Here is a 15,000-nt window from a genome sequence, read left to right on the forward strand (position 1 = left end):
ATTACTAAAACGTCATCATTTTACATATTGTGTTCATTGTTTAGGAAACAATGCTAGTTTGGGGGGGGGGGATTGGGATTCACAAATCACACATTAAGACTTGGCCATACAAACATTTTCAGTAATGAGATTTTATTTTTGCTTTAACCCATGCTACTGTCTGTGCTTGCACATTGGTAGCCTACTCCCTTCCATGGGCTCACCTACATTTAATACAGCCATTATACTTTTTATTAGCTGCAACCACATCGTTACTAGCCTGTCATGTTTTTAATCTGCTGTAGTATTTAACCTGAACTGGAAAACAAATCATCCTAGGGGCTCAGGTCCCTTTTAAATGAGCCAGACTTATCTAAATAAGCCAGCTGATGTTGCATTATGGTTTGCTCCCTGGGCCTGTCTTCCTCATATTTTTATCTTCTGTTTTTCTCTCTCTTGCTTCTTTTCTCTATTTCTCTCTCTCTCTCCTTAGATCTCTCCATGGTAACGATATATCCTTGATACCAGAGGGAGCTTTCAGAGACCTGTCATCACTCTCCCACCTGTAAGTACGCACGCACACGCACGCACGCACGCGCGCACGCACGCACGCACGCACACACACACGCACACACACACACACAAGAGGGGAAGACAGAGAAGGCTGGAATCACATCGCCATTATGGTCCGTGTCTCTTTTATATTTTGTGATAGAAGTGCCTGCCTACACACATTAAATAATAGCAGAAGGAAGCACATTATCATGACAATGAAGCAAATGTCTATTCAGTGAGCCTTGTCTCTACTGTGTCTATTCACTGAGGCTTGTCTCTACTGCTATTGGGCTGTCAAAAGGAGCTGAGCAACAAACCCGTCAAAAGCCCTTCCCCTTCCCTTCCACTTCCTCCTTCTCTCCCCTATTCAAATTGGTGCTTTACTAGTTGACATTTTACCACACTGTAAAATCCAGATTTTATACACTCTCGAGTTACATCAACTCTCAGGAATTTACATCGCACTGAGATCAAAGATCTGCTTTTGCACAGCATGAGTAATACTTTTCATCTAGATAATTCCTCTTGACATATGAGTCCACAGGGGCCAGTTTCTTACACTCTCAGAGTTAAATCAATCAATCAAGAACACTCAAGATTTGATTGTGTGGACAGTACTGTCTCGCTAGCACTACTCACGATGCATGCACACATTAGATTTTTAGATTTGTGTGTCTGAACTTTGATTCTGTATTGAGCCCTGTTGGCCTGCATCTCACCATATTTTCCCTATTTTGATTCATATCATAATACATCATTTAAAATGTAAAATTACCCTTTGATTAGTATAATGTACATCACTAATAATGTGCACTGTTATAGTACGTCTCTCGTCTTTTGGCTTGCGGTTGTGAATGCAGCACTAATACATTAAGTATCTTCTATCGAGCTCATTGCCTGTGTTTTCCCTCTATTCCTCTCATCCACTGGCAGTGCCCTGGGGGCCAATCCGTTGTACTGTGACTGCCATATGCAGTGGCTGTCTGACTGGGTGAAGAGCGGCTACAAGGAGCCTGGCATTGCGCGCTGTGCCGGCCCTGGGGACATGACGGACAAGCTGCTGCTCACCACACCTTCCAAGAAGTTCACCTGCTCAGGTACACCACCCTCTCACAGGCACTCCACCATACATGAATATAGTACGGGAAGGTCACACACACACACACACACTGATGTTGTACACTCAATGACTCTGACACAGGCGCGCGACACGACACATGCGCGCGCACGCTCACACACAAATTATCATCATGCACATATAGTACTGTAGTGTATACCTACAAATATTAATATGGTTCCTACAGATGTGCCATTTCAAACCTTCACACGTCCTGCCATTGCCATTTCAGGAGATTTTCAGAACATTGAGCTTGTAGATCAGCTATTTTTGCTTTTTTTATGACCTTCTCTGACTGAAGTTTAAACGTACCTATGAAGGTGGATTCTGCTTTTCAATGGGAATGGAGTGGTTTCTTCACATGTGTGAGTTTCTGCAAAAATACGCTCCATTCTCCATAAAAAATAGAAATGCAAAACAGGGAAAGAAACCTTTGGAAAAAAAAAATATTTGCAGGACATTTACAGGAAAAGAGCAGTAAATACAGAAGTGTTGAAATTGCACATCTGTATGTAGCACCATCCTAAATAAATGTAAGAAATATATAATCCACTTTAATCTGGCTATTGTTTTGAAACTACAATAAAGAAATGCTATTGACTATATTACATTGAGTAGTATTATTACTATAACTAAGTGCTATATGTATTTTTGCGTTGATCTAATGGATGCATTGTAGAAGTCCTGGGGCGTTGTGGTTTTCTGGTGCCAGGTACAGTAGCCAATCAAATCCCAGTACTACAGTACTTCCATATTAGTGCCCTTCCCAGATCCTTAACCTGTGACTCAAACCAGAATGCATCGTGTTCCCTTCCTTGTTAATCCTGATGTTGTCACCCTGAATTCACGCCAGCAGCAGCAGTGGTTTCCACCGCTGCATTTGTCCACTAAACAGGTGTGTGTGTACAAAACACTTTAAACACCCACGTCACCTTCATGTACGTACGTCGTACGACTAGTGCAGCGGTTCTCGATCGTTTCTAGATTAGGGTGTTGTGCACTTTGAGTTGTTATTTATTGGTCCCTTGTATGCCCATATATGGAGATCCCTGATGTCATCAATATTATGCCCACAGCTTGGAATACCCATATATGGACATATTGTGTGAGTCTCATGTGGTCTATAAGACATCTATGATGTCAGATGTCAGTCATATCCATATTTGGGAAAATATTTTGTCCACATTTTGTCCAACTTAAACAACCAACCTCAACTCGAATCACACTTGCAAATTAATTCCGTCCTGCACGAGGTCGATTTCGCCCTTAGGGCGTCTTACTGGTATATTGGCATAGATTTTTAATATTAATGTAATATTATCACTCATTAAAGTCATAGTATTTTTACAATTATTTGGGGGTCCACTTGCAATTCCCTCGTGCGTGGCCCACTGGTTGAGAACCCGTGGCCTAGTGCGCTCCTATTTCAGACCGCAGTGCCCTTCTGGTCGGCTGCTGCTTTGTCTCGTCACACTGCGACAGTGAAAAAGTACTTTGCCGTTCCACTTTTTACTGGCTCTGACTCCTGCAACGATAGCTCCTCGCCATAGCCAACGCATTGAACTTTATCACTTTCTCAGAACGTGGAAGTGGTATACAGCTGCTGGTGTGAATTCATGATATTTTGAACCTTGACAGTGTTACTCCTGAAGTTGTGAACCTTGACAGTGTTACATCCTGATAGTGTGACCCTGACAGTAGAGCATCGCAGTGGGCGTGGTTTACTGGTTCCACCAAAAAAATCTCCCATTCATTTCCTCATAGACTTTCACGAAAATCGAAAATATTTATAATAATTATGTTAAGCTTAGAACCAAGCCATCCAGGATGTCAGTGAATCATGAACATGAAACATTTGTTTCATGAAAAGAACATTTTGAAAATCGCTAAACAAAGGGTATTTATTAAATGTAGTATATCAAATAATTAAATATTAAAATGTGTTTTTATATAGGATCAAAGGTTTTATGGTTGTGATTCACTGTCATCCTGGATGGCTTGGTTCTAGGCTTAACATGATTGTTAAAAATAATTTTGTAAAAGTCTATGGGGAAAATGAATGGGAGATTTTTGAGTGGAGCCCGGAAACCACTTCCACTGCAATGCTCTATTTACTCCTGTCCTGATGTTGTGAACCTTGACAGTCGTTACTACCCGAGTCCTGAATTGCAAAACTTTGATATTCTCTCATGACACTACTGTATAGGAATATGTGTTGGGAATGTGTTTCCCATTATCCAGGTCCTGTAAAAGAAAAACTAAAACCTCACACTCATTATTTCGTGAACATCCACACCAGCTTAAATGAGGATTCCATATGACATCTTTCTTCACATTTGTACTGTGTATTATTATTCACCAAGACAATCCATGTAGCTAAATGCAATGAACCACTGCAAAAGAATGGAAGGAAGAAAGGATTATTTATTCTCGGTGGCTTTACACTTACATATTTCAAACAAAAAGCGCAGAGCAACATTCTTTTCAGTGGAATATACATAGTGTATGTCTTGTTGAGTGACAGTATATATTAGCCTTTAGTGCCGACAATTTCTCTCTATTTCAGAGTAGATTGCTTTTCGCAGACAAGTTTTTTGCTGATCCCTGGTTGAATTACAGTATGTAATGCGTTTGACTCTTCTCCTGCTCCTGTAAGCCAAGATGTCATTAGGTACAGTACAAAAGTATATAATGTGTCTCTTTGTGCGTGTGTCTCACACAGGCCCAGTGGATATAAACATCCAGGCTAAGTGTGACCCCTGTCTGTCGAACCCCTTGTAAGAACGATGGCACGTGTACCAATGACCCGGTAAACTACTACCGGTGCACCTGTCCCTATGGATATAAGGTAGGCGCACACACACACACACACACACACACACACACACACACACACACACACACACACACACACACACACACACACACACACACACACACAGACACAGACACAGACACATTTTAAGTTGAATAGATTCAAGCTAATCCTTGAGGAAAGCTTTGTTTTATAATGATTGTCTCCCCTCTCTCTCTCTCTCTCTCTCTCTCTCTCTGTCTGTCTGTCTGTCTGTCTGTCTGTCTGTCTGTCTGTCTGTCTGTCTGTCTGTCTTGTCTGTCTGTCTGTCTGTCTGTCTGTCTGTCTGTCTGTCTGTCTGTCTCTCTCTCTCTCTCCGTGTCTCTCTGTGTCTCTCTGTGTCTCTCTCCCTGTAGGGTCAGGACTGTGATGAGCCCATCCATGCCTGTATCAAGTAACCCTGTCAGAACGCTGGCACCTGTCATCTGAAGGAAGGAGAGGAGAGCAACTTCTGGTAAGCAACACACAATTACTATATAACACACACACACACCACACACACGCGCGCGCGCGCGCGCGCGCGCTAGCGCGCACACCACACGCTGTGCTATGAAACTTTTGTTCATGGACTCTTTCAAAGTCTTCGTTCAAATACTCCAAGTACACGTAAGCAAGACTTGGCTCACGCATAGATAAACCCAGTGAGCTTGAGAGCTTAGTGACGCAGTAAGTCATCCATGGACATCAGTCAGATCGTGCAGTCAATAGTAATGTGTTGATAATGAGGAGAGGGAATGGATGTGCAGGAGCTGGTGGTCCAGCTCAGGCCTCTTCCTGTCTGTGAGACAGAGACTAGTCATGTCTTCATTAGTGTTAATGTTGTGGACGGGGCGCTAGAGCCGGATTTATGCTATAGTTGTGTGCCGTTGGCGTTGTCGCGTAATGAAAATAGGCTCGTTATGAGCTTGTCTATAGCTCACCACCTGGACACAAATAAGTAACCTAATGCCTATCCACATTTTCCTTGTAGATTACTACCACCCACTAGCACCATGTGCCATCTCTTATTGCCCTCCTCTCTCTCTCTCTCTCTCCTCATCTCTCTCTCTCTCTCTCTCTCTATCTCTCTCCTCTCTCTCTCTCTCTTTCTCCCTCTCTCTCTTCACTCCCTCAATCTCTTAGTATGCCTGTCTCTATCTGGGATCATGTCCTGTCTGTCTCTCATTCTGTCTATCTTTTTCTTTGTCCTAGGAGGTAGAATATTCATAGTGAAGAACAGCCATTGACTATATAATGAGATATTAATCTGCCTGAGTGCGTTGCGCATAAGAGCCCTTTATTAGGCCCATACACTGTGTGTGTGTGCCGCGCGCGCTTGCATGCGCAGTAATAAACCCTGAGTAGTAGTTATAGAGTTGAGGCAACGCTCGCGTTTACAGAGTAATGACTGTCCACTTGGGAATACAGAGCTGACGCTGCTGTTATGAGATGTTATGCATGCGTGTGCGTGTGTGCGTGTGCGTGCAAGTACAAGTGCATGCATGTGTGTGTAGGTTGAAGTGTGTCTGTCATTGTGTCATTGTGCTTTAGTGTGAGACACAAGACAATGAGCATCCTTGCCGCAGACAATTCCACAAAGGTCTCTCAACGTTTTCCCCAGCATACGTGCGCTGGAGTGTGATGCAGAGTGTGCAGAAATGCTAACCCGTGTGTATTGTGGCGTGTGCCTTGTCAGGTGTGTGTGTCCGGTGGGCTTTGAGGGCGACATGTGTGAGATCAACGTGGACGACTGTGAAGACAACGACTGCGAGAACAACTCCACCTGCGTTGATGGCATCAAACAACTACACATGCATGTGTTCACCAGAGTACCACAGGTTACTGTAACACACACTCAGGCACCCACACACACGCACGGACGCACGCGTGCGCACACACACACACACACACACACACACACACACACACACACACACACCACACACAACACACACACACGCACACACACACACACGACACGCACACACACCCACACACACACGAAACGCACCATAGAATTAGCAGATCTACTTTTGCTGATTGACAAAGACTAAAACTAAGGACATGTTCCCTATGATTTAAGAACGCATTACAGTAGTTTGTTTTGTGAACTAACTCTGTGAAAGTAATGAAATCACATCTCTCCCAAAATGGACCCAATCTGAATTATACTGTGCTGTGCATCAGTGAAGTACAGTACCTCTGTACACACAAGAATAAACAAGCAAACAGATAATACACAGTGTTTAGCTCTGAAAGTGCTACAGTAACATACAGTCCAGACACAACGCTGTGCATCGCTCCTGTGGCTAACATTAGCCTGGGTTTGCTTGTTTGTCTGCTTCTGTGCCATGCTAATCACCGCTAACTGCTAACCAATGTACTGTAGCCCTTCTGTTCTGGCTCTATAGTACTCTTTGTCTTTTCTCTGTCTCACACTCTCCTTTCTTCTCTTCGTTACCATCTGCCTTTCTCTGTGGTTGCAGCTGCTACCAATGAGGTGGAGAGAGGTTAGTCTGTTCTTCTCTCTCTCCTTTCTCTCCCTCACTCTTTCTGCCCGTCCCTCCCTCTATCCCTGTCCTGTGTCCATGACCTGCCCTTAACCTTGGTGTGATCAGACCAAGGAATAAGCATGCGATGCGTGCAAACCTGTTGATTTGAGTGGCCATAATTCAAACCAGTGTAAAAAGTGCATGGTTTTGATGATTATTAACAAGAACAACAATTAGTGTTGGCTCCCTTCACAGTGTTGCACAGATGGATAACTGAGATTTTTATGTCCAACTTGGCCAGATGTATGAAAACATTGCCAGTAGAGATGTTTATACAGATGTTTAACCACATGAACTCTAGGGTCCCCAATTCGGGGGAGAACATTCGGCAGAAATATCAGATCTACAAGCTCACAATGCGCCGCAATGCGTATCAACGCAGCGTGTTGGTAGCGTTGCAGATGAGTTTTTTTGCCAAAGAGATTTGGTGCAAAGGGAAATTCTAGCGGACCTGCTATAGAGCCCTGGGGGACCCCGGTCAACTGAATATATACTGTAGGATTTAAGTCAGGGGTCTTCAATGTTTTTCAGGCCAAGGACCCCATAGCTGAGAGAGAGATGAAGCAGGAAATTGTGTCGCAGATTAAACTTATTCATAGATTTCATAGATGGCTCTATAGACTTGTTTGCCATCACTATCATCAGTGTATGTAAAAACAGTGTAAAACAGTGTATGTTGGATTCATGCTAATTCTCAGACATTTAACCACTTCAGCACCCAGTACTTAGTAAACTTGACCTTTCAGTCTGTACTTACCTGGCCTGCTCCCTTTCCCTTCTACACCAAACCTCTTTGCTGAAAATAGCCGATCTACAAGCTTGAGCGTGTACATCCGCTTTTTTAGGCTGAAACCCTCCTCAGAAAAGGGTGGGGTTCAAGTGGTTGAAGTAAAGAAATATCCTACCCCCTGTAGTAACTCTGAGGACCCCCTATAGGGGGTCACGGACCCCCCTGTTGAAGACCCCTGGTTTAAGTGGTTAAATACGTCTACACAGGCGTACACATGCTCTCCACCCACGCACACGGCTGGTGATTCCACACACGTTCCGGTATCGATCGGAGAGCGGCCCGCTAATTATTCCCAGATTGAGACCGGTGTTGTCAGGAGAATTGGTTTGTTCCCTGATGCCGGGTCAATAATGCAGCGTCCACATGGGAGCGGTGTCAGGAGCTCCCAGAGATGAGATCGTTTATCAGTCCCCAAACCCACAGGAGCATCATCCATCATATGAACACACACATATCGTTGCTGTCGGGCAGAAACCTCGTATCTCCAAGTTTCAAATGTGTACGTTTCAAGTATCATACCTGCTTCATCATACAAGGCTGTCTCACAAAAGTAGTGAAAACAGCCGATCTACAAGAACACAACGCCTCGCACCGCGAGGCGTTGTGTGCTTGTAGATCGGCTGTTTTCACTAGTTTCTTTCATTTTTTTAAATGATAAATACAAAACGAACGATTTTGGACATACAAGGTTTCCACCCGACAATGACGATATAATAGTATACACACCCCAAGGCACTCAGAGGCACACACACACACACACACACACACACACACACACACACACATGCGCATGTGTGCACGCACAGAGCACTTACACGATGCATGTGCACGTGCACAAGCACACACACACAAACAGTGTGGAAGAGTTGGTGGGTAGTATGTTTCATAATTTGTTTTGCAGATCGGAATAAATCAGCTTTGTGAGCTTTATGACACAGCTTTATTATGCAAGAAGCAAAGAAAGACATCAACACAAAAGCATAAGCACTGATTTTCCATTTGTGTGTGTGTGTGTGTGTGTGTGTGTGTGTGTGTGTGTGTGTGTGTGTGTGTGTGTGTGTGTGTGCGTGTGTGTGTGCGTGTGCGTGTGCCTTTGTTTGTTCACAGGGGAGCTGTGTGAAGAGAAGTTGGATTTCTGTGCTCCAGAATTGAACCCCTGTCAGCACGATTCAAAGTGCATTCTGACCCCTGAAGGTTACAAGTGAGTGGATTGAACACACACACACACACACACACACACACACACACACACACACACACACACACACACACACACACACACACACACACACACACACACACACACACACAGTTACAGCTAGAGTGTTTTTCTTATGTCTCTCCCTCAGGATTTGAGTACTAACATTTCTCACTCTGAAATAAATGAGTTGCTGATTTCTCCCCCTAGAGATGAAGGGGATTTTGTGTGTGTGCGTGCGTGCATTGGTGCGTGCGCCTGTCTGTTTGGAGAGTGTGAATTTGGCTGCCTCATAGGGTTTCCTGTGCAGATCGTATCTGAACCTCGTTGAGTGAAACCGTAGTTTCACTCCCTAGTGATGTGCACTAATACTGTACAGTACAATACTGGGTGCTAATTTAATTTGATACGCCATAAGGGTCCTTTTGGGTTTCCTTTCTAAACAATCGGTTAAATTCACACTAGGGATTTTACTGTGGAGGGTCAACTCTGGTGTGCGTGCTCGTATGTGTGTGTGTGTGTGTATGTGTGTGTGTGTGTGTGTGTGTGTGTGTGTGTGTGTGTGTGTGTGTGTGTGTGTGCATCACATGCATCATGTTGATGTGTTATCTGGGTGAACAGGGAATCAAGGCTTTCATCTCCCACTGAGTGCCCTCTACAGTCTAAAACACATACAGTGTAACATCAAAATATCAACCAAATATTATATCAATAACGAATTCAGTATTTGAGCTTCAATAAGACTATCAGAAAAATAACAATCACATTTTCTTTTTCTATTCCATTGCTGTGTGTGTGTGTGTGTGTGTGTGTGTGTGTGTGTGTGTGTGTGTGTGTGTATGTGTGCGTGCGTGCGCGTGTGTGTGTGTGTGTGTGTGTGTGTGTGCGTGCGTCTGTGCGTGTGTATTATCTAGGTGTGAGTGTACTCCAGGTTATGTAGGGGAGCACTGCGAGTCAGACTTTGATGACTGTGAAGAGAACAAGTGTCAAAATGGAGGCCAGTGTATCGACGCCATCAACGGATACACCTGTGTCTGTCCAGAGGGATACAGGTGAGCCGCCCACGCGCATAATATAGTTCAAACACACACACACACACACACACACACACACACACACACACACACACACACACACACACACACACACTCACAGTCTCACCTCCTCACAGAGAGAAATGCATACACCAAAACCCACAGCCATTGCTCAGTATATTATTGTATACATAAAGGGTCTTCAACAGGGGGTCCGGGCCCCCTAGGGGGTCCTCAGAGTTACTACAGGGGGTCCTCCAAATCTTTGAGTGATAAAGAAAATCTCTTCTTTTTTATATTAACCACTTGAACCCTAGTGTCCGTATTCTGAGAACTTTAGCTTGGTGTAGAGGGGAAAAAGAGCAGACTAAGTACAGAGTGAAAGGTCAAGTTTATAGTTTAAGTTTATAAGTCTTGACGGTTCAAGGGTTAAATATCTGAAAACACAAATTGACATGAATCCAAAATACACTGACGATTGTACTGTCAAACGATGAAACTATATTTCAGTATTTAACTGTGTGTGTGGTGTGTGTGTGTGTGTGTGTGTGTGTGTGTGTGTGTGTGTGTGTGTGTGTGTGTGTGTGTTTGTGCGCACGCTCTGCAGCGGGCTGTTCTGTGAGTTCTCTCCTCCCATGGTCCTTCCCAGAACCAGCCCCTGTGACAACCACGAGTGCCTGAACGGGGCTCAGTGCGTGGTCATGGGAACGGACCCCCGCTGCCAGTGTCTCCATGGCTACCAGGGCGAGCGCTGCGAGACGCTGGCCAGTGTCAACTTCATCAACCGAGAGTCCTACCTGCAGCTGCCCTCCAATCTCATCTCCCCTGAGACCAACATCAGCCTGCAGGTAGGTACATGCACACACATACACACACACACACACGCACACGCACGCACACGCACACGCACACGCACACACACACACACGTTTACTTATGAAGACATCAAAAGTTTAAGATGTTAATTTAATAAATGCCATTTAATTGCATTTGGGGGTGGCATTTGTTATGCTGGTGTTGTACACCCAAAATAGCCCAGCAAGCACTGTCAGGACCTGGACCAATCAGTGACATCTCGATTGGGGCCAGATCAAGTCAAACCATGACTAGTCAGATCTGGCCTAGAATATCACCTGATTTCAACCAACATAAATCCTGCCCACGAAAACGGACGTCCTGGATTAATCAGAGAGGTTCCGATCGAGGCCAGATAACTATCATAACTAATAACAAAAATCCTGTCAAACAAAAAAGTCCATATGACATCCTGGTAAGGACGTCACGATCATCCCCAGGCATATGGGCTGTGATCTGGCCTAGTTCTTAATGTCACAAGAGTCACCAGAGGACGTTATCATAACGTCATCATGACGTCGTTTGGCTTGCAGGGAGTAATCTTGCAGATCCGTGCACAAATACGTATAAATCAAGCCTAAATCTAAAACCATTTTTAACAATTCCAGGAGGACCAGGAATTCTATTCGTTCAGGCACACGTGCATGAACAAATACAAGACTTTGGCCCATGGCAACTTGAATTGAGCGCCATGAACAGTGGTGAATGATGTCATTTTGTTTTCAGATCGCCACGGACGAGGACAGTGGCGTGCTGCTGTATAAAGGTGACAACGATCACATCGCCATGGAGCTGTACAGAGGTCGCCTCCGAGTCAGCTACGATACGGGATCCTACCCCCCCTCTGCTATATACAGGTATACACCCACCACATACTGGCTGAAATATACAGTATGTGAAAAGGCCAAATACCAACACACGTAAATTGTAAAGACTATTTAACATTCTAAGATTCTGCTTCATTCTGACTCTCTTCCAGCGTGGAGACGGTTAATGATGGTAGTTTTCACATGGTGGAGTTGGTGGCATCTGACCAGACTCTTTCCCTGTCCATCGATGGTGGAACGCCCAAATCTATCACCTCCCTGAGCAAACAGTCCACACTCAGCATAGACTCTCCACTCTACCTGGGAGGTAAGGACCTGAATCTGCTGTGTGTGTGTGTGTGTGTGTGTGTGTGTGTGTGTGTGTGTGTGTGTGTGTGTGTGTGTGTGTGTGTGTGTGTGTGTGTGTGTGTGTGTGTGTGTGTGTGTGTGTGTGTGTGTGTGTGTGTGTGTGTGTGTGTGTTGTACAAAGTCTTGTGTGTCTTTGTTTAAGTCTTTGTGTGCTACTGCATTCTTTGCATGCCCGTCGCATAATTGGAAATAAACTCACTGGGGGTTCGCTATCATTACTCTCCTCCTCCTCTAGGTATGCCAGACCGTGCGTCCATGTCCGGGGGTCTGTCAGGGGCCCTGCAGCACAGCTCCGGTGGTCGTAACGGCACCAGCTTCCATGGCTGCTTGCGCAATGTGTACATCAACGGTCAGCTCCAGGACTTAGGGGTGGGGCTGGGTCTGGCAGCTGGGGCGGTGGGCTCTGGCTCTGGACAGGGCACCTCTGGAGTAGAGCCCGGCTGCCAGCCCTGCCAGAGAGGAGCCTGTGTCCAGGGGGACTGCCATCCTACGGGGCACAGCGGCTTCACCTGCACCTGCCACCCTGGGTGGACCGGAACGCTGTGTGACCAGCAGGTCAACAACCCCTGTGATGGCAACAAGTGAGTGTGTTATTTAATGTTGTTGTGCTGTGTGTGTTTAGACTAGAGATGTACAGGCTCTATTTTGATTGTCTTAGTACCAGCTCTTATGCCTTAACTTAAAGGCCTGTCCATACTGTCTCCGAACACCAAACTTTTCGTTGGAAAGGTCCGGTTCAACTACAAAATTACGTCACCCGCATCTTCTAAAACGCATTACTCGGAATTAGAGTTCGGAAAGCTGATACTTAAGACAATCAAAATTCAAAATACAGCCCGTAGTCCTCAGTCCTTTAAAATGTCCATAGACAGTAAGTTAAAATATATATCTTTAAGTTAATTTAACTGTTTTGTTAAGGTTGTGTAAACTGTTTTGAATTCATGAAGTGCCCAAATCAAATGATGCATTACTTTACATCTAAAAGCCAAATGTAATGTGTACTTAATCTACTACTACGGTACATTTGTTAGTAAATGTATGATTGTTATTTCCAGTGAGCAACACGGCTGTATGTGTACTTAATTATAATCTCTATCATTTCTTCCCTCTTGCAGGTGTATCCACGGCACCTGCATGCCCATTAACTCCTACTCCTACTCGTGCCGCTGCCAGCCCGGCTTCGCAGGGGTTCTCTGTGATGAGCAGGACCAGGAGGCTGTGAACCCCTGCAGCCTCGCCCGCTGTAAACATGGCAAATGTAGACTGTCTGGTCTGGGCAAGGCCTACTGCGAGTGCAGCAGTGGATACACAGGAGAGGCCTGTGACAAAGGTGAGAGACGGAGTCATAGCGGGCGTGAGAGAGAGAGAGAGACAGAGAGAGACAGAGAGAGAGAGAGAGAGAGAGAGAGAGAGAGAGAGAGAGAGAGAGAGATCTGCAGTTTTATACCTCCTTCTTAAAACCAATCGTTCCTGGTCACCATGGTTTTCTGCACCATGTCTCTTGCGAAACCTTTCTGCACTGCTGACATCAAGTAGCTTTAACACTATATGTGTGTGTGTGTGTGTGTGTGTGTGTGTGTGTGTGTGTGTGTGTGTGTGTGTGTCTGTGTGTGTGTGTGTGTGTGTGTGTGTGCTTTAGCCCCCCCTTCCCACGCCCCCATCTTCAGCCTAATGTGTGCGCGTGCGTGTGTGCGTGCGTGTGTGTGTGTGCGTGCGTGTGTGTGTGTGCGTGCGTGCGTGTGTGCATGTGCGTTTGCGTGTGTCTAACAGTGTTCAGTGTCTGTGCATTAACACTTCTAACTCGTTGCCTTTCAACTCAGCATCCTCTGAGCTTCCTCTGAGCCCTGGCGGGGTCACACAGGTGAGACTGTCCCGCTCACTTCTTATTTCCTTTCCTCCAACACTTTCCTTCAGTCCATTACAAAGGAAACTAGAAGCAGTGCTCTTCCGAGCACAGGTCTCCACCAGGCTGTGCGTCCTGGTGGTGCAATCCTGCAAACTTTGGAAGCTAATATTAGCCAATCAGGATGGCATATGAAATATCAGACGGATCGGACTTGATCACATGACTATAGAGATACTGTGTACCGATTTGCGTGATTTTTGGATAAAATCTCAAGGAGTAATATCCAAAAATGTGTTTTACATAAGTCGGCCCAAAGGTGGCGCTAGAAAAGGCTTATGTGAAAAATGCAGGGCAAAGGTTTATCGTTAGCTTCTAGGGAGTGCGCTTGCAAAGTTTGAAACTGATCGGTGGAGTTATAGGTAAAACCACAAATCGGCCTGTTATAGCGCCACCATGAGGCTGATTTCAAAAATTTTAAGTGGCATTTCTTCTTCGACCTAGTGGGAACGTGTGTGCGCGATTTCATGATGATTGCACTTTGCGTTTGGGATTTGAGGCATTTTGTTCCAAACGGCTCAATCCCACAAACTTTGGAAGCCAATCTTAGCCAATCAGGATGGAATATGCTAAATCGGACAGATCCGTGTCGATCACATGACTGTGGAGATACTGCCTACCGATTTGTAGGATTTTTGGTCAAAATCTGTAAGAGTAGTGCACAGAAATGTGTTTTGCGAACATCGGCCTCTAGGTGGCGCTAGAAAAGGCCCATTTGAAAAATTTAGGGCAGAGGTTCTAGATTGGCATCCAGGGAGTGTGTGTGCTCACTTTGGCAGCGTCCGGGCCAACGGCGACTGAGATTAGGCGCTCACAAACTGCGAGGACGCACGGACGCACGGACGCACGGACGCACGGACGCACGGACGGACGGACGGACGGACGCACGGACACACGGACGGAGGGGAAAACATACTCTCCCTCAGCCTTCGGCTGGTGGAGACAATAAGAAATAAAACCTCCGCCGCCGACTGCCTTTTGACTTTGTCTTCTTTTGAAGTCACACCAC

At 45.3% G+C, this 15,000-nt stretch overlaps 1 protein-coding gene across 1 annotated transcript in view; it reads left to right on the forward strand.

Annotated features, from left to right (window-relative positions):
* The window catches only part of slit2 (slit homolog 2), a gene marked incomplete at both ends in the record, with an annotated part of 115,424 nt that overhangs the window by 99,170 nt on the left and 1,254 nt on the right, over positions 1–15,000 (forward strand). Inside the window, 18 exon segments of the mRNA XM_080722612.1 lie at positions 473–544; positions 1,468–1,631; positions 2,331–2,363; positions 4,374–4,423; positions 4,425–4,499; positions 4,862–4,900; positions 4,904–4,959; positions 6,181–6,283; positions 6,285–6,317; positions 6,319–6,322; positions 6,971–6,994; positions 8,934–9,027; positions 9,939–10,076; positions 10,666–10,906; positions 11,640–11,770; positions 11,893–12,047; positions 12,324–12,669; positions 13,204–13,418. Coding sequence (XP_080578738.1) covers positions 473–544; positions 1,468–1,631; positions 2,331–2,363; positions 4,374–4,423; positions 4,425–4,499; positions 4,862–4,900; positions 4,904–4,959; positions 6,181–6,283; positions 6,285–6,317; positions 6,319–6,322; positions 6,971–6,994; positions 8,934–9,027; positions 9,939–10,076; positions 10,666–10,906; positions 11,640–11,770; positions 11,893–12,047; positions 12,324–12,669; positions 13,204–13,418 — 1,973 coding nt within the window.

Source organism: Nannobrachium achirus (assembly GCF_963921795.1).
Source record: "Nannobrachium achirus genome assembly, chromosome: 3".
Lineage (NCBI taxonomy): Eukaryota > Metazoa > Chordata > Actinopteri > Myctophiformes > Myctophidae > Nannobrachium > Nannobrachium achirus.